The sequence below is a fragment of the Prunus dulcis genome, chromosome 2 (assembly GCF_902201215.1).
Source record: "Prunus dulcis chromosome 2, ALMONDv2, whole genome shotgun sequence".
Lineage (NCBI taxonomy): Eukaryota > Viridiplantae > Streptophyta > Magnoliopsida > Rosales > Rosaceae > Prunus > Prunus dulcis.
Window position 1 is genome coordinate 18,524,865 of NC_047651.1, and position 17,640 is coordinate 18,542,504.

At 37.0% G+C, this 17,640-nt stretch overlaps 4 protein-coding genes across 5 annotated transcripts; 1 reads left to right on the top strand and 3 right to left on the bottom strand.

The window, feature by feature from the left end:
* Positions 1-1,845: 1,845 nt before the first annotated feature.
* On the top strand, positions 1,846-6,664 carry LOC117617616 (cyclic nucleotide-gated ion channel 1-like). Its single transcript, XM_034347063.1, is given in 10 exon segments — positions 1,846-2,156; positions 2,159-2,198; positions 2,626-2,709; positions 2,847-3,420; positions 4,008-4,217; positions 4,309-4,604; positions 4,730-4,841; positions 5,108-5,344; positions 5,429-5,823; positions 6,101-6,664. Coding segments are annotated over 10 exon segments (2,274 nt in total). The 5' UTR covers positions 1,846-2,137; the 3' UTR covers positions 6,408-6,664.
* Positions 6,665-6,677: 13 nt separating this feature from the next.
* On the bottom strand, positions 6,678-11,911 carry LOC117617617 (mitochondrial inner membrane protein OXA1-like). Of its 2 annotated transcripts, none has more exons than XM_034347064.1 (10): positions 11,796-11,911; positions 10,648-11,136; positions 10,349-10,439; positions 9,673-9,720; positions 9,361-9,419; positions 8,751-8,826; positions 8,496-8,627; positions 8,156-8,263; positions 8,014-8,068; positions 6,678-7,418 (listed from the first exon to the last, which is right to left on the bottom strand). In XM_034347064.1, exons 2-10 carry the CDS (start codon positions 11,118-11,120, stop codon positions 7,165-7,167), a joined length of 1,296 nt encoding a protein of 431 aa, XP_034202955.1. In that variant the 5' UTR covers positions 11,121-11,136; positions 11,796-11,911; the 3' UTR covers positions 6,678-7,164. The 2 variants fall into 2 exon arrangements, with proteins under 2 accessions (XP_034202955.1, XP_034202956.1); XM_034347065.1 differs by having other exon boundaries at positions 10,648-11,139.
* Positions 11,912-12,488: 577 nt separating this feature from the next.
* On the bottom strand, positions 12,489-12,842 carry LOC117618311 (non-specific lipid-transfer protein 1-like). The gene has a single exon (XM_034347902.1). It carries the CDS (start codon positions 12,840-12,842, stop codon positions 12,489-12,491), a length of 354 nt encoding a protein of 117 aa, XP_034203793.1.
* Positions 12,843-13,178: 336 nt separating this feature from the next.
* On the bottom strand, positions 13,179-17,592 carry LOC117619759 (beclin-1-like protein). Its single transcript, XM_034349787.1, has 10 exons — positions 17,283-17,592; positions 16,276-16,607; positions 15,972-16,142; positions 15,548-15,672; positions 15,339-15,387; positions 14,814-14,972; positions 14,591-14,676; positions 14,420-14,491; positions 13,928-14,077; positions 13,179-13,631 (listed from the first exon to the last, which is right to left on the bottom strand). Exons 1-10 carry the CDS (start codon positions 17,416-17,418, stop codon positions 13,385-13,387), a joined length of 1,527 nt encoding a protein of 508 aa, XP_034205678.1. The 5' UTR covers positions 17,419-17,592; the 3' UTR covers positions 13,179-13,384.
* Positions 17,593-17,640: the final 48 nt, after the last annotated feature.

Below are 17,640 nucleotides of genomic sequence, written 5' to 3' on the forward strand. Positions count from 1 at the left end.
TTGCTTAAAAAACACAACGAAAATCAAAGAGAAAAGCTGGGTCGACGACACCACACCGCAATCATCCCAATGACAGCAAGACACATCCAAGAACACCAAAAGTCACCAAGGACCTATAACAGAAAACACACAAACAAACAAACAAAAGACAAGATCTAAATAGATCTGTGCAAAAGGACCCAAAATCTAGACAAATATGGGGAGAGAATAGGAGAGGGGAAGAAAACTAGGAAATGAGAAAGGGATATGAAGAGAAAAAGATGGAAGATGGGGAAGCCACCCACCCCCTCTAGGGGCGGCAGCTGCAGAACTTCAGAGAGAGTTTAGGGTTTTGAGAGAATCTGTATTTGGAAAATAAAATATTTTAATAATTAGATTATTAATGTCATTATTTGAAGTGTATAGGAAGTGACACATGTCTTGAAAAAAAAAAAAAAAAGTCCAAAAGTAAATGTTGGAGAGAAGATTACTAGCATTCCCGTTAAGTTCAAATAGGTGAAACATTGAGCTCAAATCATCTCATAAAGTTTAGATTGTGAGACTTTGATGGAAGAGAAGAACTTGAGAAATGCAACAGAAAACGATGTCGTTGTGAAAACGATGGGATTGTGGATGGTTGGACTATTGAGCAAAAGGGTCCCTCCTTGATTGAAACACAACCAATTATTGTTGTTCTTGGAAAAGTGCCAATCGTTAGTGTACATGCAGATGAGAGGTCATTTTTCTACCGTTTTTTATTTTATTTTTTAAAATGAATAATTTTATTTAAATGCCACTAACAAAAAATGTCGCTTTAATTAATTAAGGCTGAAGAACATCAAATCCAGTATTTACTATGAAAAAATAATAAAAAGGGTGCAAATCTTAGTGAGTTGGACGAGTTAGGTGACAGTTCAACTCAGCTTTGGAACTCGAATGCATCACTCGGTTCAAGTATAGGTTGACATTTCAAAATTAAAATATTGGTCATCTTATGGGGAAATTTTTATATGAAAATATGTCACTTGATTTGACCAAGTCTTTTAACTCCTCCTATATAACTGGGCTTTTTTTTTCTTCCCAAAATCGAAAAATGTTAAAACATAATCTTGGTGCAACCAAAGTAGACTGTGACATGATACAAAAAGAGTTTTTTTATTTAAACTCCATACTTTTTTTTGTTTATTTCAATATTTAAATCATTAAGCATTTAAGTTTTATTATTGTGTAAAAAGATAAAAAAAGTCATCCAACTTAATACTTAACCCTAGTACATCTATGCACACACCGCATCACTCTTCATATTAAGTTTTAGAAAAACACAAACTCCTCTACACCCTATTACCATATTACTCCTCTTTCAATCCAAAAAACCTACTACACTCTCATCTTCTCTTCACAAAACCTCATAGTTCATTCTCAATGCTGCTACACATTTGATAATCGTTTTTTTATCTCTTTAAATAATATGAGGTTGAGGTAAACTTAGAGTAGTGAGGGGCAAGATAGCGGGGTGTGGGGTATGAGATTGATGAGTTTTTTTTTCTTTTTCTATCGGGTGTGTATTTAGGGGTAATTTGAGAAGATAGTCGGTTTTCTTAGAAATTGTGAAAATTTGAATTAGAAATTAAGGTAAACTTAGAATATTAAGTTAACAAAGAGAAGTACGAGATTTAAATAAAAAAACTCTATTTTAAAAAAAAAAACTAATTTTAACCTTCATTTATGTGATTTCCACATTTAGGCTACACAGCCAGAGGGCCACAGCCACAGGGCCACCAGTATATATTATATAGTAAAATCATGGAAAATAAAATAGCTTAACCATCATCAATTTCTCTGGAGTTTCGTTGGGCTTGACTTGAGACTCTGCTCAAGCGTGGACTCTATCTGTGGTGTCCTTTTCTACCCTGTTTCCCTCCCTATTTATTATATCTCTCTCTTTGAAACTCACACAATATTAACTGCCATTTATTGATTCTCTCTGCGAAACATCTCTTGATTGTCAGAACGAAATTTCTCTACAAGCTCTTCATCTTGTTGTTGCTCTAATTTCTTCAGGTTCTCTCTGGTTTTGGGTTTCTGTTTGAGGCCTGAGAAAAGGAAAAGTCTAGAATCTGATAAATGAAAGAAACTTCATCTAGTTGGGTTTGATTTGATGCAGCAGTCTTGCTTTTTTTGACATGGGTTTTCAGCTTTTCATGCTGTAGGAATATAAGGTACAACATAAAGCACATAACTGTTGAGTTTTTGTTTATCTCAGCAACCAAAAAGAAAGTTAACTTGTGTAAGGGGTGATTGTTTCTATTTTCATGTTTGATGCTATTTAGAATGATTTATGACTTATTTTCAATTGCTATGTTCATCATTGTCTTCTCCTATTTTGGTAATTTTCAATCTTTGGTTCAGTCTTTTCAGTCAATGCTTTTACAATGATATTTTACAGTAATACTATCCCTAGAAGAATATGATCACTGCATAATTATTTTGTTTCAAGTATCGAAACATTGACTGGCTTTTCATATTGAAACTTTCATTGAAAGCTGTTGTTTTAATCACTAATGCTCTTCTGATTAAGTCTATCATTGTGTGCCTCTTCTAGTTTCTAGTGAAGAAAATTTCAATATAAGAGTCGGGTTCTTGCAGGGCCTGGATATCAGCTCGTTCAAGCAGTAAAAGAACCAAATCCGGATACCAAAATATGAATTCCGTGGGGCATAAGTTTGTAAGGTTAGTTTGTCCAAGTCTTGAGTACCAATAAAGTCCAATGTTGTTAAGTATCTAATCTTATTTTATACAATTGTTTGTGCACCTCTGTGATGTTACAAATTCATGTGACTTCGTGTTACGTTTGTTGTTTTATCCAGGTTTGAAGATTGGCATTCGGATCGATCTGTAAGCTCTGAGCACGAAGCTTCCACTGGTCATGGACTAAATCCAAGAAGAGCTAGACCATCTGTGAATGCAGTTTTTAGGGGTCTCCAGAGAGGATTAGAGAGAGGTTCTGATCGGATTAGAAGCTTGAAAAAACCACTAAGTTCCACTTCTGTAGGTAACTGGTCAGCAAGGGAGTCAGGCTCTAGGAGGAAAATTCTTGACCCTCAGGGGTCATTTCTTCAGAACTGGAACAAGATATTTGTGATCACTTGTGTTATAGCTGTGTCCGTGGACCCGTTGTTTCTTTATACTGCAGTGGTCGATGGGGAAAATAAGTGCGTGGGTGTGGACAAAAGGTTGATGATCATTACTTGTGTTCTTCGTTCCTTCATCGATGTCTTTCACATACTTCATATCATCTTTCAGTTTCGCACTGGTTTTATTGCCCCCTCTTCTCGAGTATTCGGAAGGGGTGAGCTAATTGACGATCCTGTGGCCATTGCAAAAAGATACTTGTCCTCATACTTCATCATTGACATTCTAGCTGTTTTTCCTCTGCCACAGGTAGCTGCCCTTCCCTTTATTTCATAAGAAAAATTTATGTTCATGACATTATGGAAGGTTCAGATTATGTTCCCCTAACCTTTTATTGCAAACCATTCTTTTAACTTTTCTTTTGCTTGTCAGACTCCCCCTTTTTTTATTTGCTAGAGTTATATTGATAAAGATATTCTCAGAAAACGTTCTTTCAATCAAATACGCTATTATGGCATTCATGTTTTATGCTAATACAAAATAAGAATAGGCTTTCTTCCCAACCTGTCTCCTTGTATCCTCAGTAGAACTCAGAATATGCTTTCTAATGTAATGCATTCCACTTCAATACCTTTCCTTTGGTTCTTTTACTGGAGAAAAAACACTGTGTGTAATTGTGTGTATAGCCAGGAGGTTGAATTTGCAGGCTTTTTACAGAATGTCCAATCGTTATCAATTGCAGAAAACTGAATTCTTTGTTTAATATCTGAAAGGTTTTTAAAGTTTTTACATGGTTTTATTATTAGAACAGAGTGACTTTATTAACCATATCTCTGGTTGTAGCTTATGTCCATAATTCACAATACCGACGATTTTGTTCTGCTTAATTTGTTCAGGTGGTTGTTTTTTTTTATAATCCCAATATCACGTCCAGTTCCCGCGTCACAAAGCACTTGTTGCTGTTTGTAATTGTTGCCCAATATGGGCCAAGGCTTTGGCGGATCTATCCATTATACGAAGAAGTAACAAGAACTTCAGGCTTCCTGACTGAAACAGCATGGGCTGGAGCTGCGTACAATCTTTTGCTCTACATGCTAGCCAGTCACGTAAGTCTTGGATTTGATAGTTTTTGAATCCTCAACAATCTCCAAGAAATAATGTGGGATTTCTGATCTGATAAGGAATGTGTCATACCAGGTAGTTGGAGCCTTTTGGTACTTGTTCTCCGTGGAACGAAAGTATAGCTGCTGGCGTAATCAGTGTCTCGGGGATGATTGTAACGAATTCCTGTACTGTGACTATAAAGCTAGAGACTCTAGCTTTATTAAGAAGTTAAATGCTTCTTGCCCTTTTATTGACCCTGATGAAATAAAAAATTCAACGGTGTTCAACTTTGGAATATTTACTGATGCTCTGCAGTCCGGTGTGCTAGAGACCAATGATTTTCCAAAGAAATTTTTATACTGCTTCTGGTGGGGTCTGCGCAACCTTAGGTTTGTAATCATAAACTTTTTAAATTTATTCTTAATAAGTTAGCATGCTGAGTTTAGCAGTTAAAATGTTCTTAAGGTTTCATGTACATACATGTTGCTGTTTTTAACTTGTACCGGTTTTGCAGTTCTCTCGGTCAAAACCTCAAAACAAGCACTTTTGTTTGGGAGATAGTCTTTGCCGTGTTCATATCTATCTTTGGATTGGTGCTATTTTCATTGCTCATTGGCAATATGCAGGTAATATTTGATGCCGTCATTTTCTTGACAACCAATATATGTTGTAAGCATTATGGGCTGACACTAAAGATGTACGCAGCTTTGTTCTTATGCATAGCATCCTGGCCAAAAATTAGACTACGGATTGAGCACATGAAATTAACACATCAATATCTGTCTTAAATCAAATCTCTTAGTGCTAGCAGTGTTCTTAGTTGATGTACTTTCTTCTTGGATTGAATGAGCTAAAGCCTAACATTCTAACCTTGTTTCTTGTTATGTTATAGAAATTTCTGCAGTCCACAACTGTGAGAGTTGAAGAAATGAGAGTGAAAAGGCGAGATGCAGAACAGTGGATGTCACACCGAATGCTCCCCGAGAAATTGAGGGAAAGGATTAGACGCTATGATCAGTATAAATGGCAAGAAACAAGAGGTGTTGAGGAAGAGACTCTTGTCCGTAACCTTCCCAAAGACCTGCGGAAGGACATAAAGCGCCATCTTTGCTTGGCTCTTCTAAATAGAGTGAGTGCTTTCACTAATAATTTATGCATCCTTTTCTCTCCAACTATTAGCAGTTGTGTTCATCAGCTCACTTAACTATCTCAGGTGCCAATGTTTGAGAAAATGGATGAACAACTGATGGACGCCCTGTGTGATCGTCTCAAGCCAGTTCTTTACACAGACAAGAGCGTTATCACTCGAGAAGGCGATCCAGTTGATGAGATGCTATTCATCATGCGTGGATATTTAGCAACCATGACTACCAATGGTGGAAGAACTGGCTTCTTCAACACTGCTGATCTTAAGGCTGGTGACTTTTGTGGAGAAGAGCTTCTTACATGGGCCTTGGATCCAAACTCCTCTACCAATCTTCCCATCTCAACTAGGACAGTGGAAGCTAAAACAGAAGTTGAAGCCTTTGCTCTCATGGCTGATGATTTGAAGTTTGTTGCCTCCCAGTTTCGGCGCCTACACAGCAAGCAGCTCCAGCACACTTTCAGGCAAGGCTCAAATAACCATGCTTTTTCCTTTTTCATCATGGACAACTAATATGAACCCAAAAAAAGGAGAAAAGTTACAGAAAGATTCATATTTCCACTTTCATTTGATTTTTAAGCAAAATACCTCATAACATTGCTTTCTCTTCAAATATGCAACAGAACAAGCATACTATGTTATGCAAAAGCGAAGTATTATATTTGGAATGCGATTACCGTTCTTCTTGATTTTTTTTATTTCAGTATGTAGTTTTCTCATGCCATAATGTCTACTTTTCAGGTTTTACTCCCTGCAGTGGAGGACATGGTCAGCCTGTTTCATACAAGCAGCTTGGCGCCGTCACTGCAAGAGAAAGCATGAGAAGTCTTTACGTGAAGCAGAAGACAGGCTGCAAGATGCTTTGACAAGAGAAGCTGGAAGCTCACCAAGCCTACTTGCCACTGTATATGCATCAAAGTTTGCAGCCAATGCACTACGAAACTTGCGACAGAAGGGTAAGCGCGACACTAGACCTTCACCAACATTGCTGCCACTGCTGCCTCAGAAGCCCGCTGAGCCTGATTTTACCGCAGAGCGTCATGACTAGTAGTACATTGTTATGAAGTGATTAGCGTCTAAGTTTTGCTTTTCAGACACAAGTTTATCCTTGGAGGTTTCTGTGTATAGTAAAATATTGGCAACTTGGTGTAACTTCCCTCCTTCTGTAGACTCTATCTAACTTGGCTTTTTTCTCAATTTCTCCTTTTTGATCCATTGAGAGTTCATTTGTTTTATGAGCCAACCTTCATGTGTGATATGACATTCATAACAGATAGTTTTCTATGTATAAAAAAATATATTATTTTATAACACGGAATAAAGCGGAAATTTTCTGCCAATCATTCCCTTCAAGTCAAAAACATCTCTTTGCGGCTGAAGTCGGTCATTCAACTCGATCAGATGCAAGCTCAGCTCCCTTAACATCAACCTCTCGGTTGCTAATATAATTTTTAGCTTTTACTAGTCACGAAAGGTATATAAAAGAACATCAATATAACTCAAAAGGTATATAAAAGATACGCGCCTTTTAGAGCTCTCCAAATTTTATTTCCCAAAAATTGCCCATAAGACTTGTAATCTTGTAAAACTCATGTGCGATTCACTCTGTGTGAGATAGTGGAATAGTTGTACTCTACAGCATCGAGGGAAAGGATGCATAAAACCAAGCTTAAAACAGATCATAATTTACTTCTACCTCAGAGTGTCTTCTTCCAAAAGGGATTCCACTGTTAACTGATTCATAGCCGTCTAGCAAAAAACTTTCCATCATCCGGTGCACTATAAACTTAGTTGGAGCAGTACTTTCACATCTTCTTTTGTTTATTTCTTTCCTTGATTTGATTTTCCAGACTCTTAAGTCTCTGCTTGAGAATTGAAGTCCGTGATATTCTTCTGTCAGCAACCTTTGATGGCTTGGTGGGTAACGGAGGTCCTGATTCAACGGTAGTGTCCTGTTCTATTGCTGAAGACAAAAAGGATTGAGGTTGTGATGGCGCAGGAGGTGGCATAGGAATTTCTGGAAGACCAAGGAAAGTCTTCACCTCTGGGAGCCTAATTACTGCAGGAATGCAATACAGTCTGTCAGCGTAAATACACGGGAAACAAGATATGCTCAAACAAGCTCCAGAGCTGACTAGAACCACCAAATTTTGTTAAAATGGAAATGGTTCATCTAATGGGTTAGGTTACAATCTTTAAGCAAGGTGATTTTAGTGCTGACGATGTGGGCTCAGGCCACCCATCCTGTACTTTGCCTGATCCCCATCTACTTCCATTTTGCAAAGGAGATGGCGCAGTTTAATAATAAAACACTATGCTGTCAATTAGGGGTCCAATGTATATGGCTTGTGTACTAAATTACCCCATTAGCACTTTCAATTTAACTTTCTTACTTGACAGGAAGAAAAAGAAAACCTAAGGGGTCACTCTAGTGAATGGTAAAAGGCTCAGGCTGTCATCTGCATGTGCACAGGTTTGATTCTTAAGGGCAACATTGTCAACTAGATCCAAGGAAAACCACCAAAAGTTCTAATGATATACTGAATTGCATTTAAGCATCTGATCAAAGCAAACAAATCCCTCATTTCAATTCAAAGTAGGGTTACAAAACATTAAATACAAAAAGAAGTTCATGATTTGCAGGAAGGACTCACCTAATCCATATGTAAGGGAGAACAGGTTGGAGGTGAGCCAATAACAGAACAGTGCCTGCAAAGACATGGGATTCAACAAAGCAATATAAAAGATCCTGGACATACCCTACTCCTATACATTAAATTCAGCAAATTCACAAACCTTGGGGAAACTCATCATTACAGGAACTGAAATGGCTGCAAGGATTCTAGAATAGTTTTTCATAGTTTGGGCAATGGGATTCCCTTCAAGTCCCTCCTGCATGTTGCACTAAGGAAACAGCAGAAATCACATAACTGCTCACTCTTTAGCAGAAATCACATAACTGCTCACTCTTTGGAAAGCATCATAGCAATAAGACAACAAGGTAAAAAGCATCTGATAGAAATATCCACCCACAATCAATCAAAATAAAAAATAAATAAAAAAACTCTCTCTTAATTAAAACCCAAGAGAAATTAAATACCATATATGCAAGCTAAATAAGTAACAAAAATCCTACCTCTACTGTAATCAAGAATGTCAACGATGTCAGAACTGGAAGGATGAGCAAGCTATCTGGAGTAGTGAGATCAGTAAACCAAAGAGCTCCACCACTTTGAAAAGAAGGAACCTTCTCAGCCATGTTTCTAACCTGCATTTACAAGAGTCAGAAAATGAAACACAACTTGAAATTTGGAAAGTCATGAAAATAATCAAATATCAAATGAATAGTTTCAACAAGATACTATAAAACTGAGGGGCTTTCATATCTTACAGCTAAGAAAAAACTGATGAAGATGGGACCTTGAATGAATAGCGGTTGCAATTGAGAAAGTGGATTGACTCCATATCTGCAAAAACCGTGCAGTTTCAAAGCGTTAAATGCATGCACATGCACATATAAGATGGCTGCATGAGAAACAATGACAGAAATAGAAAAAATAAAAGGAAACAATGTGTGTGTACTCCTTTAATCTGCAAACAGTGAGAATTCAACTACACTAAATGTACAGGCACAACGGTTGTCGAACCCTCATGTGAGACAGCTACCGTAGGTAAATTCAGGAAGTAGACTTTCTGGCTTTAGATTTAGGTCCCCTCTAATCGTCATTATTTTAATTAAATCAAATCGTAGTCCTCTTTTTTCTATCTTTCTTTCATTTTGTTGGCAAACCAACCATTACTAAGAACTTTTTTGCAATTCCGGAAAAAAAAAAAAAAAAAAAAAAAAGTTGTCTTAACTTTTTAATTGGTTATCTTCATAGAAACACATTTATGTATCGCAGTGGAAGAAAGAATTGTATGTATCTGACAAGATTACATCTATAAAAGGAAAATAGCTAATCATCAGATGTGATTCCATCAGACAGTGAAAAATTACTTACTCCTTGAACAATGCCTTCATTCGTTTCTGACCTTCTTGCAAAACATTCGGATCCATTGCCTAACAAATATATTGTATCAAAATGAAGAAAATGAAGCTTTCTGATAACTTTATGATGCACACATCAAATGAGGAAATTAAAGTTGATTCTGAGATAGACAATATAAGATGCTGGCCAAAAGAAGCAAAGAGACCATGGTGGATTTTGATGAGTATCTCAGCATACTAGATTATCATGATTCCCCTCCGGCTACTGCCCCCACCCCAAACAAAAGAGAAAAAAAAAAAGAAAAAAGAAGAAAGAAATTCATACCATATCTTGCATCTGTTGTTTTAACTCCTCTAAATGGGGCCTCATTAACTGTAACGCAATAGAAAAAATTAAAATAAACACAGTCAGATACTAATTGAATGCTCTCTTCTTCTAAACAATGTAAGAAACTGAATAAAAACATCAAAAATAGTAAAATTACATCAATATTCACAAATGTATTGAAACATACTACCTGCCCCTAACCCCCTCTCCCCCCAACCCCAAAATTTATGGGGGGTGTCATATAAGTGATTCAAAGCATACTTCAACTCATGAAAATATGAATCATGCCACCATCACATTTAAAAGAGTACCGCTTGCACAAACAATCAAGGAATGTTGTTTCTTTCTTATAGTCAAAAGGATTAACGAACGATCATAGAATCAGGTTATTAAACAGCTGAAATAAAGTATCCACCCAGAGAGAGAGAGAGAGAGAGAGCCCAGGAAACATACAACCTCTGGACAAGGGCTCGTTATCACAGTTATGGTCATTAAAAATATAGTGATTCCAAATGCAAGAAATCTTTCTGGAGTACCTAATACAACCTTTTATGTTCATCAAACTTTAAACTGACACATCTAGGAAATTAATTGATAATTTATAGTTTTCAATAACAGATTCACATGTGCACACACACACAAATCCATTGAGCTTAAGGGAATGAAAACTAACATTAAGTTGTGTAGTAGCCCTGAGTTGATTAATGAGAAGTGGAATTGTGGCCCCTCGAATCAGAATAGTTGTTAAAGCTATTGAGGCCCACCTGGAAAAACAATTAATCACTTTCAAGGAGAAACCAAAATAGCTTTAAGATAAAATTTGTAACCATAAGCTACTTAAGCAGCATTACATAATTGTTTCACTATTACCTTTCCTTCAACTTACCAAAAAATATTAAAATCATATAAAAAAGGAAAAATGAACAAAACTGTCAAAAGTAAGAGAATTCTCTGTAAAATCATTTCATTTACCAATTACATCCAGTAAAAGAATGCACGCCATCGATCAAATACTGCAGGGCAGCAACTGGGAAGAAAGAATCTGCTGCAGCAGCAGCCACTTCACTCGCAGCGGGGGCTTGGGAGGTTACCACTTCCACCGTCTTATCCGTAATAACCTCGGTAAAATAGCCAATGTCATTAATCTTATCAGACCCATCATCAATTATGGTTGACATATACCTACAATGAAAGGAGCCAAGCCCCATTTTCCAAGACAATGATGAGCCTGTCCTCTCTCTACATCGAGAACCAAAACAAAATCCAAGTGTCGAGTTGTAAGAGCCACGTGGCAAAGTTCTCTTGATCACAGGTGGAGGCAAACTTGAATTCGTTGCATGTGATTTAGTATCCTCATTGTTATCATGAAGAATGTGACTAAATGCAGGGTGGAAACGTCTGGTACCAAAGGTCACTGTGGTGGAGACACTACGTCTACAAGCCATTTCTGCTAGCTAACTTCTGCTAAAAGAAGCAGATATCTAAACATTATAAAGAGATTACATATGCAATATAGAACAAGAAAAAAGAAAGACAACACGATCCTAACACTTTCTACTTTGAGGTGTTATATTCATACCCACTTGGCTTACAAGAAATGTAACACAAAGGAGAAAAGAAAGAAATATTGCAACCCCAAATTTCAAGTTGTTTGAACTTGTACTGAGTTGTACTTCCTTCAGTAATATTTCTTGGTCTTCACTGCTGAAATCTAGTAGGATCCAAAAGTCATACTATTTTCCAATTTCTCACTTTTTTTTCTCAATCAACTCAAAGAACCTCTCACAAAGCATTTTCATGGATTCCACAGAAATGTTTGATAAGTTGGGATCAAGGCCTTTCAGGATTGAGCTAAGTTAAAGTTCCATAGACACACACACACACACACATATATATATAATTAGCTAAGCACCCAATGAAAAGAACCCAAAACAGAGGGCTCAAAGTTATGAATTAAACTATCAAACATTTGGTTGGTGCTTAACTTTGAAGAACCCAGATGGGCTTTACACGATGAGTTACCATCAACAAATTATAAAAGTTTACGTCGTTGCACTGTATTTTCTTAAGAGCCAAACATAAATTAACCAAACAGAAAGAGAACCATTGGAAGTAATTACCTTTCTGACTTTTCTTAGTTCTCTTCTCGACGCGAAGAGACAGAAACTTCATTAGCAGCAGAACGCTTCATTTTCATAAATTTCGAACACAGTAGGTACGATTTAAAAAAATTGAAAAAAAGAAGAAGAGAGAAACAACGTGATTTATACTGCACGTCGTTAAAATTTAAGCGCTTGTAAACGTTATGTCGTATTTATGCGTAGCAGGTCCCACTGTACCAGATGTAGAGGATTGCTTTGAAAGCAAAATTTTTAACAATTTGAAAGGAAAATAAAACAAGGATTATATATAATTCCATAATTACTAGATTGTTCTCAGTGGTATTATTCACTAATGGCTCTGATAATATAATTATGTGTGAACAATTGATTTTATACATGTCACATTAATTATAAATAAATCTCTTGCTATGGCAATGGCAAACCCAGTTGGAATGAACAAAATCACCCTCCATGATAAAACATTCCAACCATCCATGGCAAAAAAAACGATGGTCAGCACCTTGAAAAAGAGAAGCGTGTAAAGTAATGCTACATGAACCATATTTATTTTATGATCATATTATATGACAGTTGATGTGTTAATTAACTATTGATCGTGATAATTGATGTAATAAGTGAACACCAACTACTAAGTCATGAGCTAATGTGGTCAGAAAATTCGGGTGACTCCAGCATTGGAGTGTGTATGTATTACTTTGAGCAGTCAGTGTTTTTATCAATTGGAGGGAGATTGAGGGACAGGCCACATTTCTTGGGAAGAAGAGAGACTTGAGAGGGATTATAGTTTCCAACGGAAGACAACACTTGCTTAAGGCACTTGCACACAGCTTCCCTGTCTGGTCTGGAATTAGCATTGACACTCAGCTCCTTAACCCCTTTGCAACACTCCTTGCAACACTCCTCCGATGGCTTGGTGTCACTTCCACCTTTCACAAAGCTGAGACACGGGGCCACTTGCTGGGTTACGGTAGGGCATGAAGGGGCCGAATTTGCAGAACTTGAAAGGAACAAGAGGACGGCTAGGAATCCGATGAGGCGAGTCATTGTTGCTCCTAAATTTTAAGATCACTTGGAGGCAAGTGTTTAATTCCCAAGTTTGAGGTCTTTGCAAGACTGCAGGGTACATATATAAATGCTTGAGTGCAGGTTTTTCAGTTTTGAAGCCCCACAGCTGTAATTATGCTCATGCAAGTTTCATGCCAGTGATCGGTTTCTGTTTCCATGAAGACAGAAATAGGACTTCTCATGTTGGGATTACGTGAACAACTTAATTAGGGCACACTAAGAAGTTCCCTTTGGGTTTAATATTTCTTAGCCAGACACATTGCTCATAAGAACGATAAGAACCTGAAATTCAGACAAAGCTTAAAACAGTTCGTGTGAGTCATCCTCTTTCATACAATTTTTCTTTTCTTAAGAATCTGATGTTCAACAAGTATACAAGAAAAAGAAAAACAGCAATCTTTAGCTTTAATATTTTGAGAATTTCAATACGGTACTACTAATACACTGTAAATAATGCTACTAACTGCACAAGACTAATCTACGTGTTTCTATATACATGTATGCTGCGTATTCAATCTCTGTCATGGATTAGATGAGTTTCGGAACTCAGACTTGGAGTCGGTACCACGTCTTGTGTACAATGAGCTGACGCCTGGAACTTCAGCATGTGAAGACACTGCAGAAAGAGGCTGGAAGTTCGTATTCCCAACAAACCAATACAGAGCCCATTTCAAATTGCAGAGGGTGTACTTTAGAGCTTTAGTCCAATTCTCCTGCTTATTGAAGCTTTGAGTGATAGAATAGCTTTCCACTTTGTCATTCTCAATCCTGCAAAAGAAAAAGTCCAAGACAATTAAAAGGTATCTAGAGAAAGTATAATTATACATGACATTCGTTAAGTACATGGATAACCATGCAGAATAAAGTTTGTCAAACCATGAAGACTTGTGTCTATGTTGCATGCTTCTCATGTGTGTTAAAGCAATTGAAAGGGTAAACAAGATAAACTACAGTGCTCATTAATGCAAATATTGTATCATCTATGAAAAATGAATACCAAGAAGAGGCAGCAAATGCTTTGAACATGATATAACATACTATTGATGTAGACTGCAAAAACTTACTTGTATGGCAATTTAAAGCATTTTTCAGGTGGTATGTTGTTTTCTTGATCCTTGGAATTTGCAAACTCAGCAAAGTCTTTAAGGCATGTCAAGAACAATGTCATTGCTTTGTCATACCGAGTGCTCCAAAACAAGTTCACGGGACCAAACCTAATAAATACTCAAGTTAATTAAAACATCCAACAAAATGTTGGAAAAAAAAAGAAAGTATAACCCGAATTGCGAAATACAGTTAATTTCAGAGATCTCTCCCCCAACCCCAACCCCAAACCAAATCCATAGACATATTTATTTGTACATAAGAAACATATATAAATATTTGTTTTAATTTATAATCATCTATCCTAGCCACTCAACATTTGGGTAATCTCCACTTCATGCACGATGTACTGCTAAAGGGGGATCTACTAAATTTGAACTTTACAATACTGAAATTAGATGTCAAAAAACAATTAAATAGTGAATAAAATTAAAGACATAGTCTATACTTACAGCTCATAAGTATTGTTGTTGTTGTCCATAATCCGAGGGTAGCTGCCCATAGGAAGTATTTTTATTCGATATCTAGAAGGTAATGAATTAAGGCCATTTCAACACAATATAACTAAGAAATTATTTACAACAGGTTAAATGACAAATTCTTCTGTCTTGTAAAAAGGATACTGAAATCTTGGACGGAAATATTGACACATGGTATGGAGGAGAAGGCAGGCTTGACCCCAGGCAGCATTTATCTCATCCCACTCAACCTAATTGTATTCACAACATGGTAAACATCAATATCAGACCCTATTTTCTGTCCCTCAAGGGTAGAAGGAAAGATTCAATTTATTGGTGCTAAGACAATTCTCAAAGGAGAAGGAAAATGCATTCTTAGTTTTCTGACCGGAATTTTTGGAAGTCGTCCAAGTCGAAAATTGTTGATGGTACCAAATTCTCCATCATGCCAGATAGGAAAGGCATCATTGAGCACGTTAGTTCGTTTCAACAACTCCAAGTGCGCCTGTGAAACTTCTATCTTGGACAAAATTGCATCTCTCTCTTCCTGTTAACCAAAAAGATTTTTCTTGGACTCAAAGTACAAACAGGACATAAAAGGAATACTAAAAAAGGATGGGAAAGATTTTTCTCAGACTCAAAGACAATGTACGCAACTCTTTCTTTGATGAGGACAACAAAAAAACTAATTGCTGACAAACAGATATAAAATTACCAGAAGCCACATTGTGAAGACAACCATTAGATAATAATAATTCAATGCCAAAGAAACTTTTGAAACCACTTTAGACTACACCAAACAACTGCCAGAATATCAACATAAATTCAGAACATATAGGAAAACTGTACTGCCTAGAAGATTGTAATGCAACTGCTAGAGAAGCAGAGGAAGAGAAGAAGATCAGCAACACACCTGATTGGAAATTAATTGAAACTGAAAATTATTGAACTCATGCCAGTACCTGTTACACGTTAAGCAAAATAAACAATCAGGATTTCCCAGGTTTACCTCAAAGGGTGAGTACACGATATGAAATCTGATACATAGTGAAGAACACTTGATATTTTATCAGGAAGTAAACCAACAAAAATCAACAAACAACATTAGGAAAAGGAACATACCGCTCCTCCAATTCCTTAAATCTGCTAGATTTTAACTCAAGTTCCTTCAGCTCATTATTTACTTCCGCATTCTGTTTCTCCATTTCTTCAATTGCTGCTTCAAGTTTTCTCTCTTCTTCCTCAATCTTAAAAAGCATCCAGAGAGGAAGAGTGAGCATTTAGACCTCACTTTGAAAAACTATGATACTAAATATGCTGATATAAAATAAACCGCATTTTTGAAGGTTTCTTAGGATGAGAGCTCAGATGTATTTGATATTAATTAGGACAAACGCATCCCTGCTGGTCATGCAATCTTTAAATTCACCATTCCCCTGAATAAAGGCATATTTGCTATAATAATAAATAATAAAAAAAACTTATTTCACTCTCCAAATATAGATCACACAGTGATTTATGCATGGACAACATATTAAGTAAGCACCTTTAGTTTTTCCTTGAGAAAATCAGCCTCACTAAGAACATCCCTTGTCTCTCCCTCCAAGCGTTTAAGACAGGCTTCATAGGCTTTAATGTCCCTATTCACATCTTCAACCTCCTTGTCAAGTTTATCAGACACTACCCTCATGCATTCAAGACATAAAGGTTGCTCAACCTGGAAATGTTAGCAGAAACATAGAGATTATAACTTCTTTTTTAAAAAACAATTTCTGGCACCAACATAGTAGACGCTATCAAAAGGAAACTGTAAAGTTCCATTTAAAGTTCTTTTGCACTATTATACATACTTGTGTTTGGGTGGTGGCAATTTCAAATGCCCGTTTCAGGAGAGTTATAGTAGAGTGAAACCCAGAATTGTTAGGCTGCAAAGGACCATTAGGTCCTCCATCAGGTGACGGCAACTGGGCCCCACCACCATCTGCTGATGACTCAGATTTATAAACAACCACAAAGGACTCATCCATTGCCTTTCCAGACTGGCTTGTTTGGGCGGCTCCAACACGGGGACGAGGAGGGACTCCTTGTGCCTGGGGTCTTTGCTTTGGTAACACAACAAAAGAATTGTCCATCCGTGTTGATAACACACTGTTTGCCCCATGCATTGAAGAGCCCTGCATGCCTGCATATATTCATCACCAAACCGCTTACTGATTAAGAAAGCAATCCTTTCTCCACACATCACTGCACTTGGCCATCAACAAAACCCTTAACCCCCATAAAATTACAAACTCAAATTTCCACTGAAAATAGCCAACACAAGAAATCTTATATTTGGTAAGCATCATACGATTCTGGTCAAATAATCCACTCATTTGGATTCAAAAGTCCAACACAGCTCCCATTCTAGTAATGGTTCCACAAACGAAGAGTTTCATACTTAATGAATTGCATATTCACAAGGGTCAGCTAGCTATAAGATCCATTTCTAGCTTAAACACTTTGATCAAGAAATTAAGAAAAACATAACGCCAAAAGCAGCAAACTTAAGGTGTTTTAGCAGCAATAAAAGTTCAAAAGAGCAACAATTTAACTCACTAAATCAAAACCGAAGCCATTTTCTTGATAACGAAATTGGTTTAATACTTTCCAGGGTCAATCCATTTCAATTCAAAATTTGCCCTCAATGAAAATCATTTACAGTCTCACCCATTGAAACTCCAATTGAAACCTCGCACAAACTTCCAGAAACCAAATGGGATTCAATAATTCGATGCCCAGAACTCAAATTTGCGCGTATACATGCACTCATAAATGGTAAATACAAATAAGAAAGGGATTAAAAGAAAAAGCTAACCGGAGCGAGAGAAATCGTTGAAGAACTTTTCGGCATAGGAATCGGCGCCGACGACGCAGAGAGAGTTGCGGCAGTTCTGGCAGACATATCTGGGCAAATTCGGATCCACCTGAAAGCCCCGACCCCTTTCTCCCATTGAAGTAATTGTGAATGGTTTTTGTCGGGTCTGTTTTGCTCTAAGTGGGAGGCTCTAGGATTCGTATCAGAGGAGACAAAGTTTTCTCTCCTTTTCTTATTTTCTCTTTGTTTCTTGGCTGAAGCTCACCAAGGAAATCACAACAGTCTTGCCCCGGTTTGTTTCTTTGTGAAAATTGAATCTATTTATCCCTCTTATTGGTAGGAAAAATGTTAACTACAA

Excerpts from the sequence above, each read along its gene's own strand:
- LOC117617617 (XM_034347064.1), bottom strand. The coding sequence starts at position 11,120 with ATGGCTTGTAGACGTAGTGTCTCCACCACAGTGACCTTTGGTACCAGA. Across the intron at positions 8,264-8,495 it reads CATTCTTGATTACAGTAGAG|TGCAACATGCAGGAGGGACT; the intron begins GTAGGATTTTTG and ends CTGTTTCCTTAG. Across the intron at positions 7,419-8,013 it reads CTCCCTTACATATGGATTAG|TAATTAGGCTCCCAGAGGTG; the intron begins GTGAGTCCTTCC and ends GCATTCCTGCAG.
- LOC117618311 (XM_034347902.1), bottom strand. The coding sequence starts at position 12,842 with ATGACTCGCCTCATCGGATTCCTAGCCGTCCTCTTGTTCCTTTCAAGT.
- LOC117619759 (XM_034349787.1), bottom strand. The coding sequence starts at position 17,418 with ATGGGAGAAAGGGGTCGGGGCTTTCAGGTGGATCCGAATTTGCCCAGA. Across the intron at positions 16,143-16,275 it reads TTGCCACCACCCAAACACAA|GTTGAGCAACCTTTATGTCT; the intron begins GTATGTATAATA and ends TAACATTTCCAG. Across the intron at positions 14,492-14,590 it reads TATTTCCGTCCAAGATTTCA|ATATCGAATAAAAATACTTC; the intron begins GTATCCTTTTTA and ends ATTACCTTCTAG.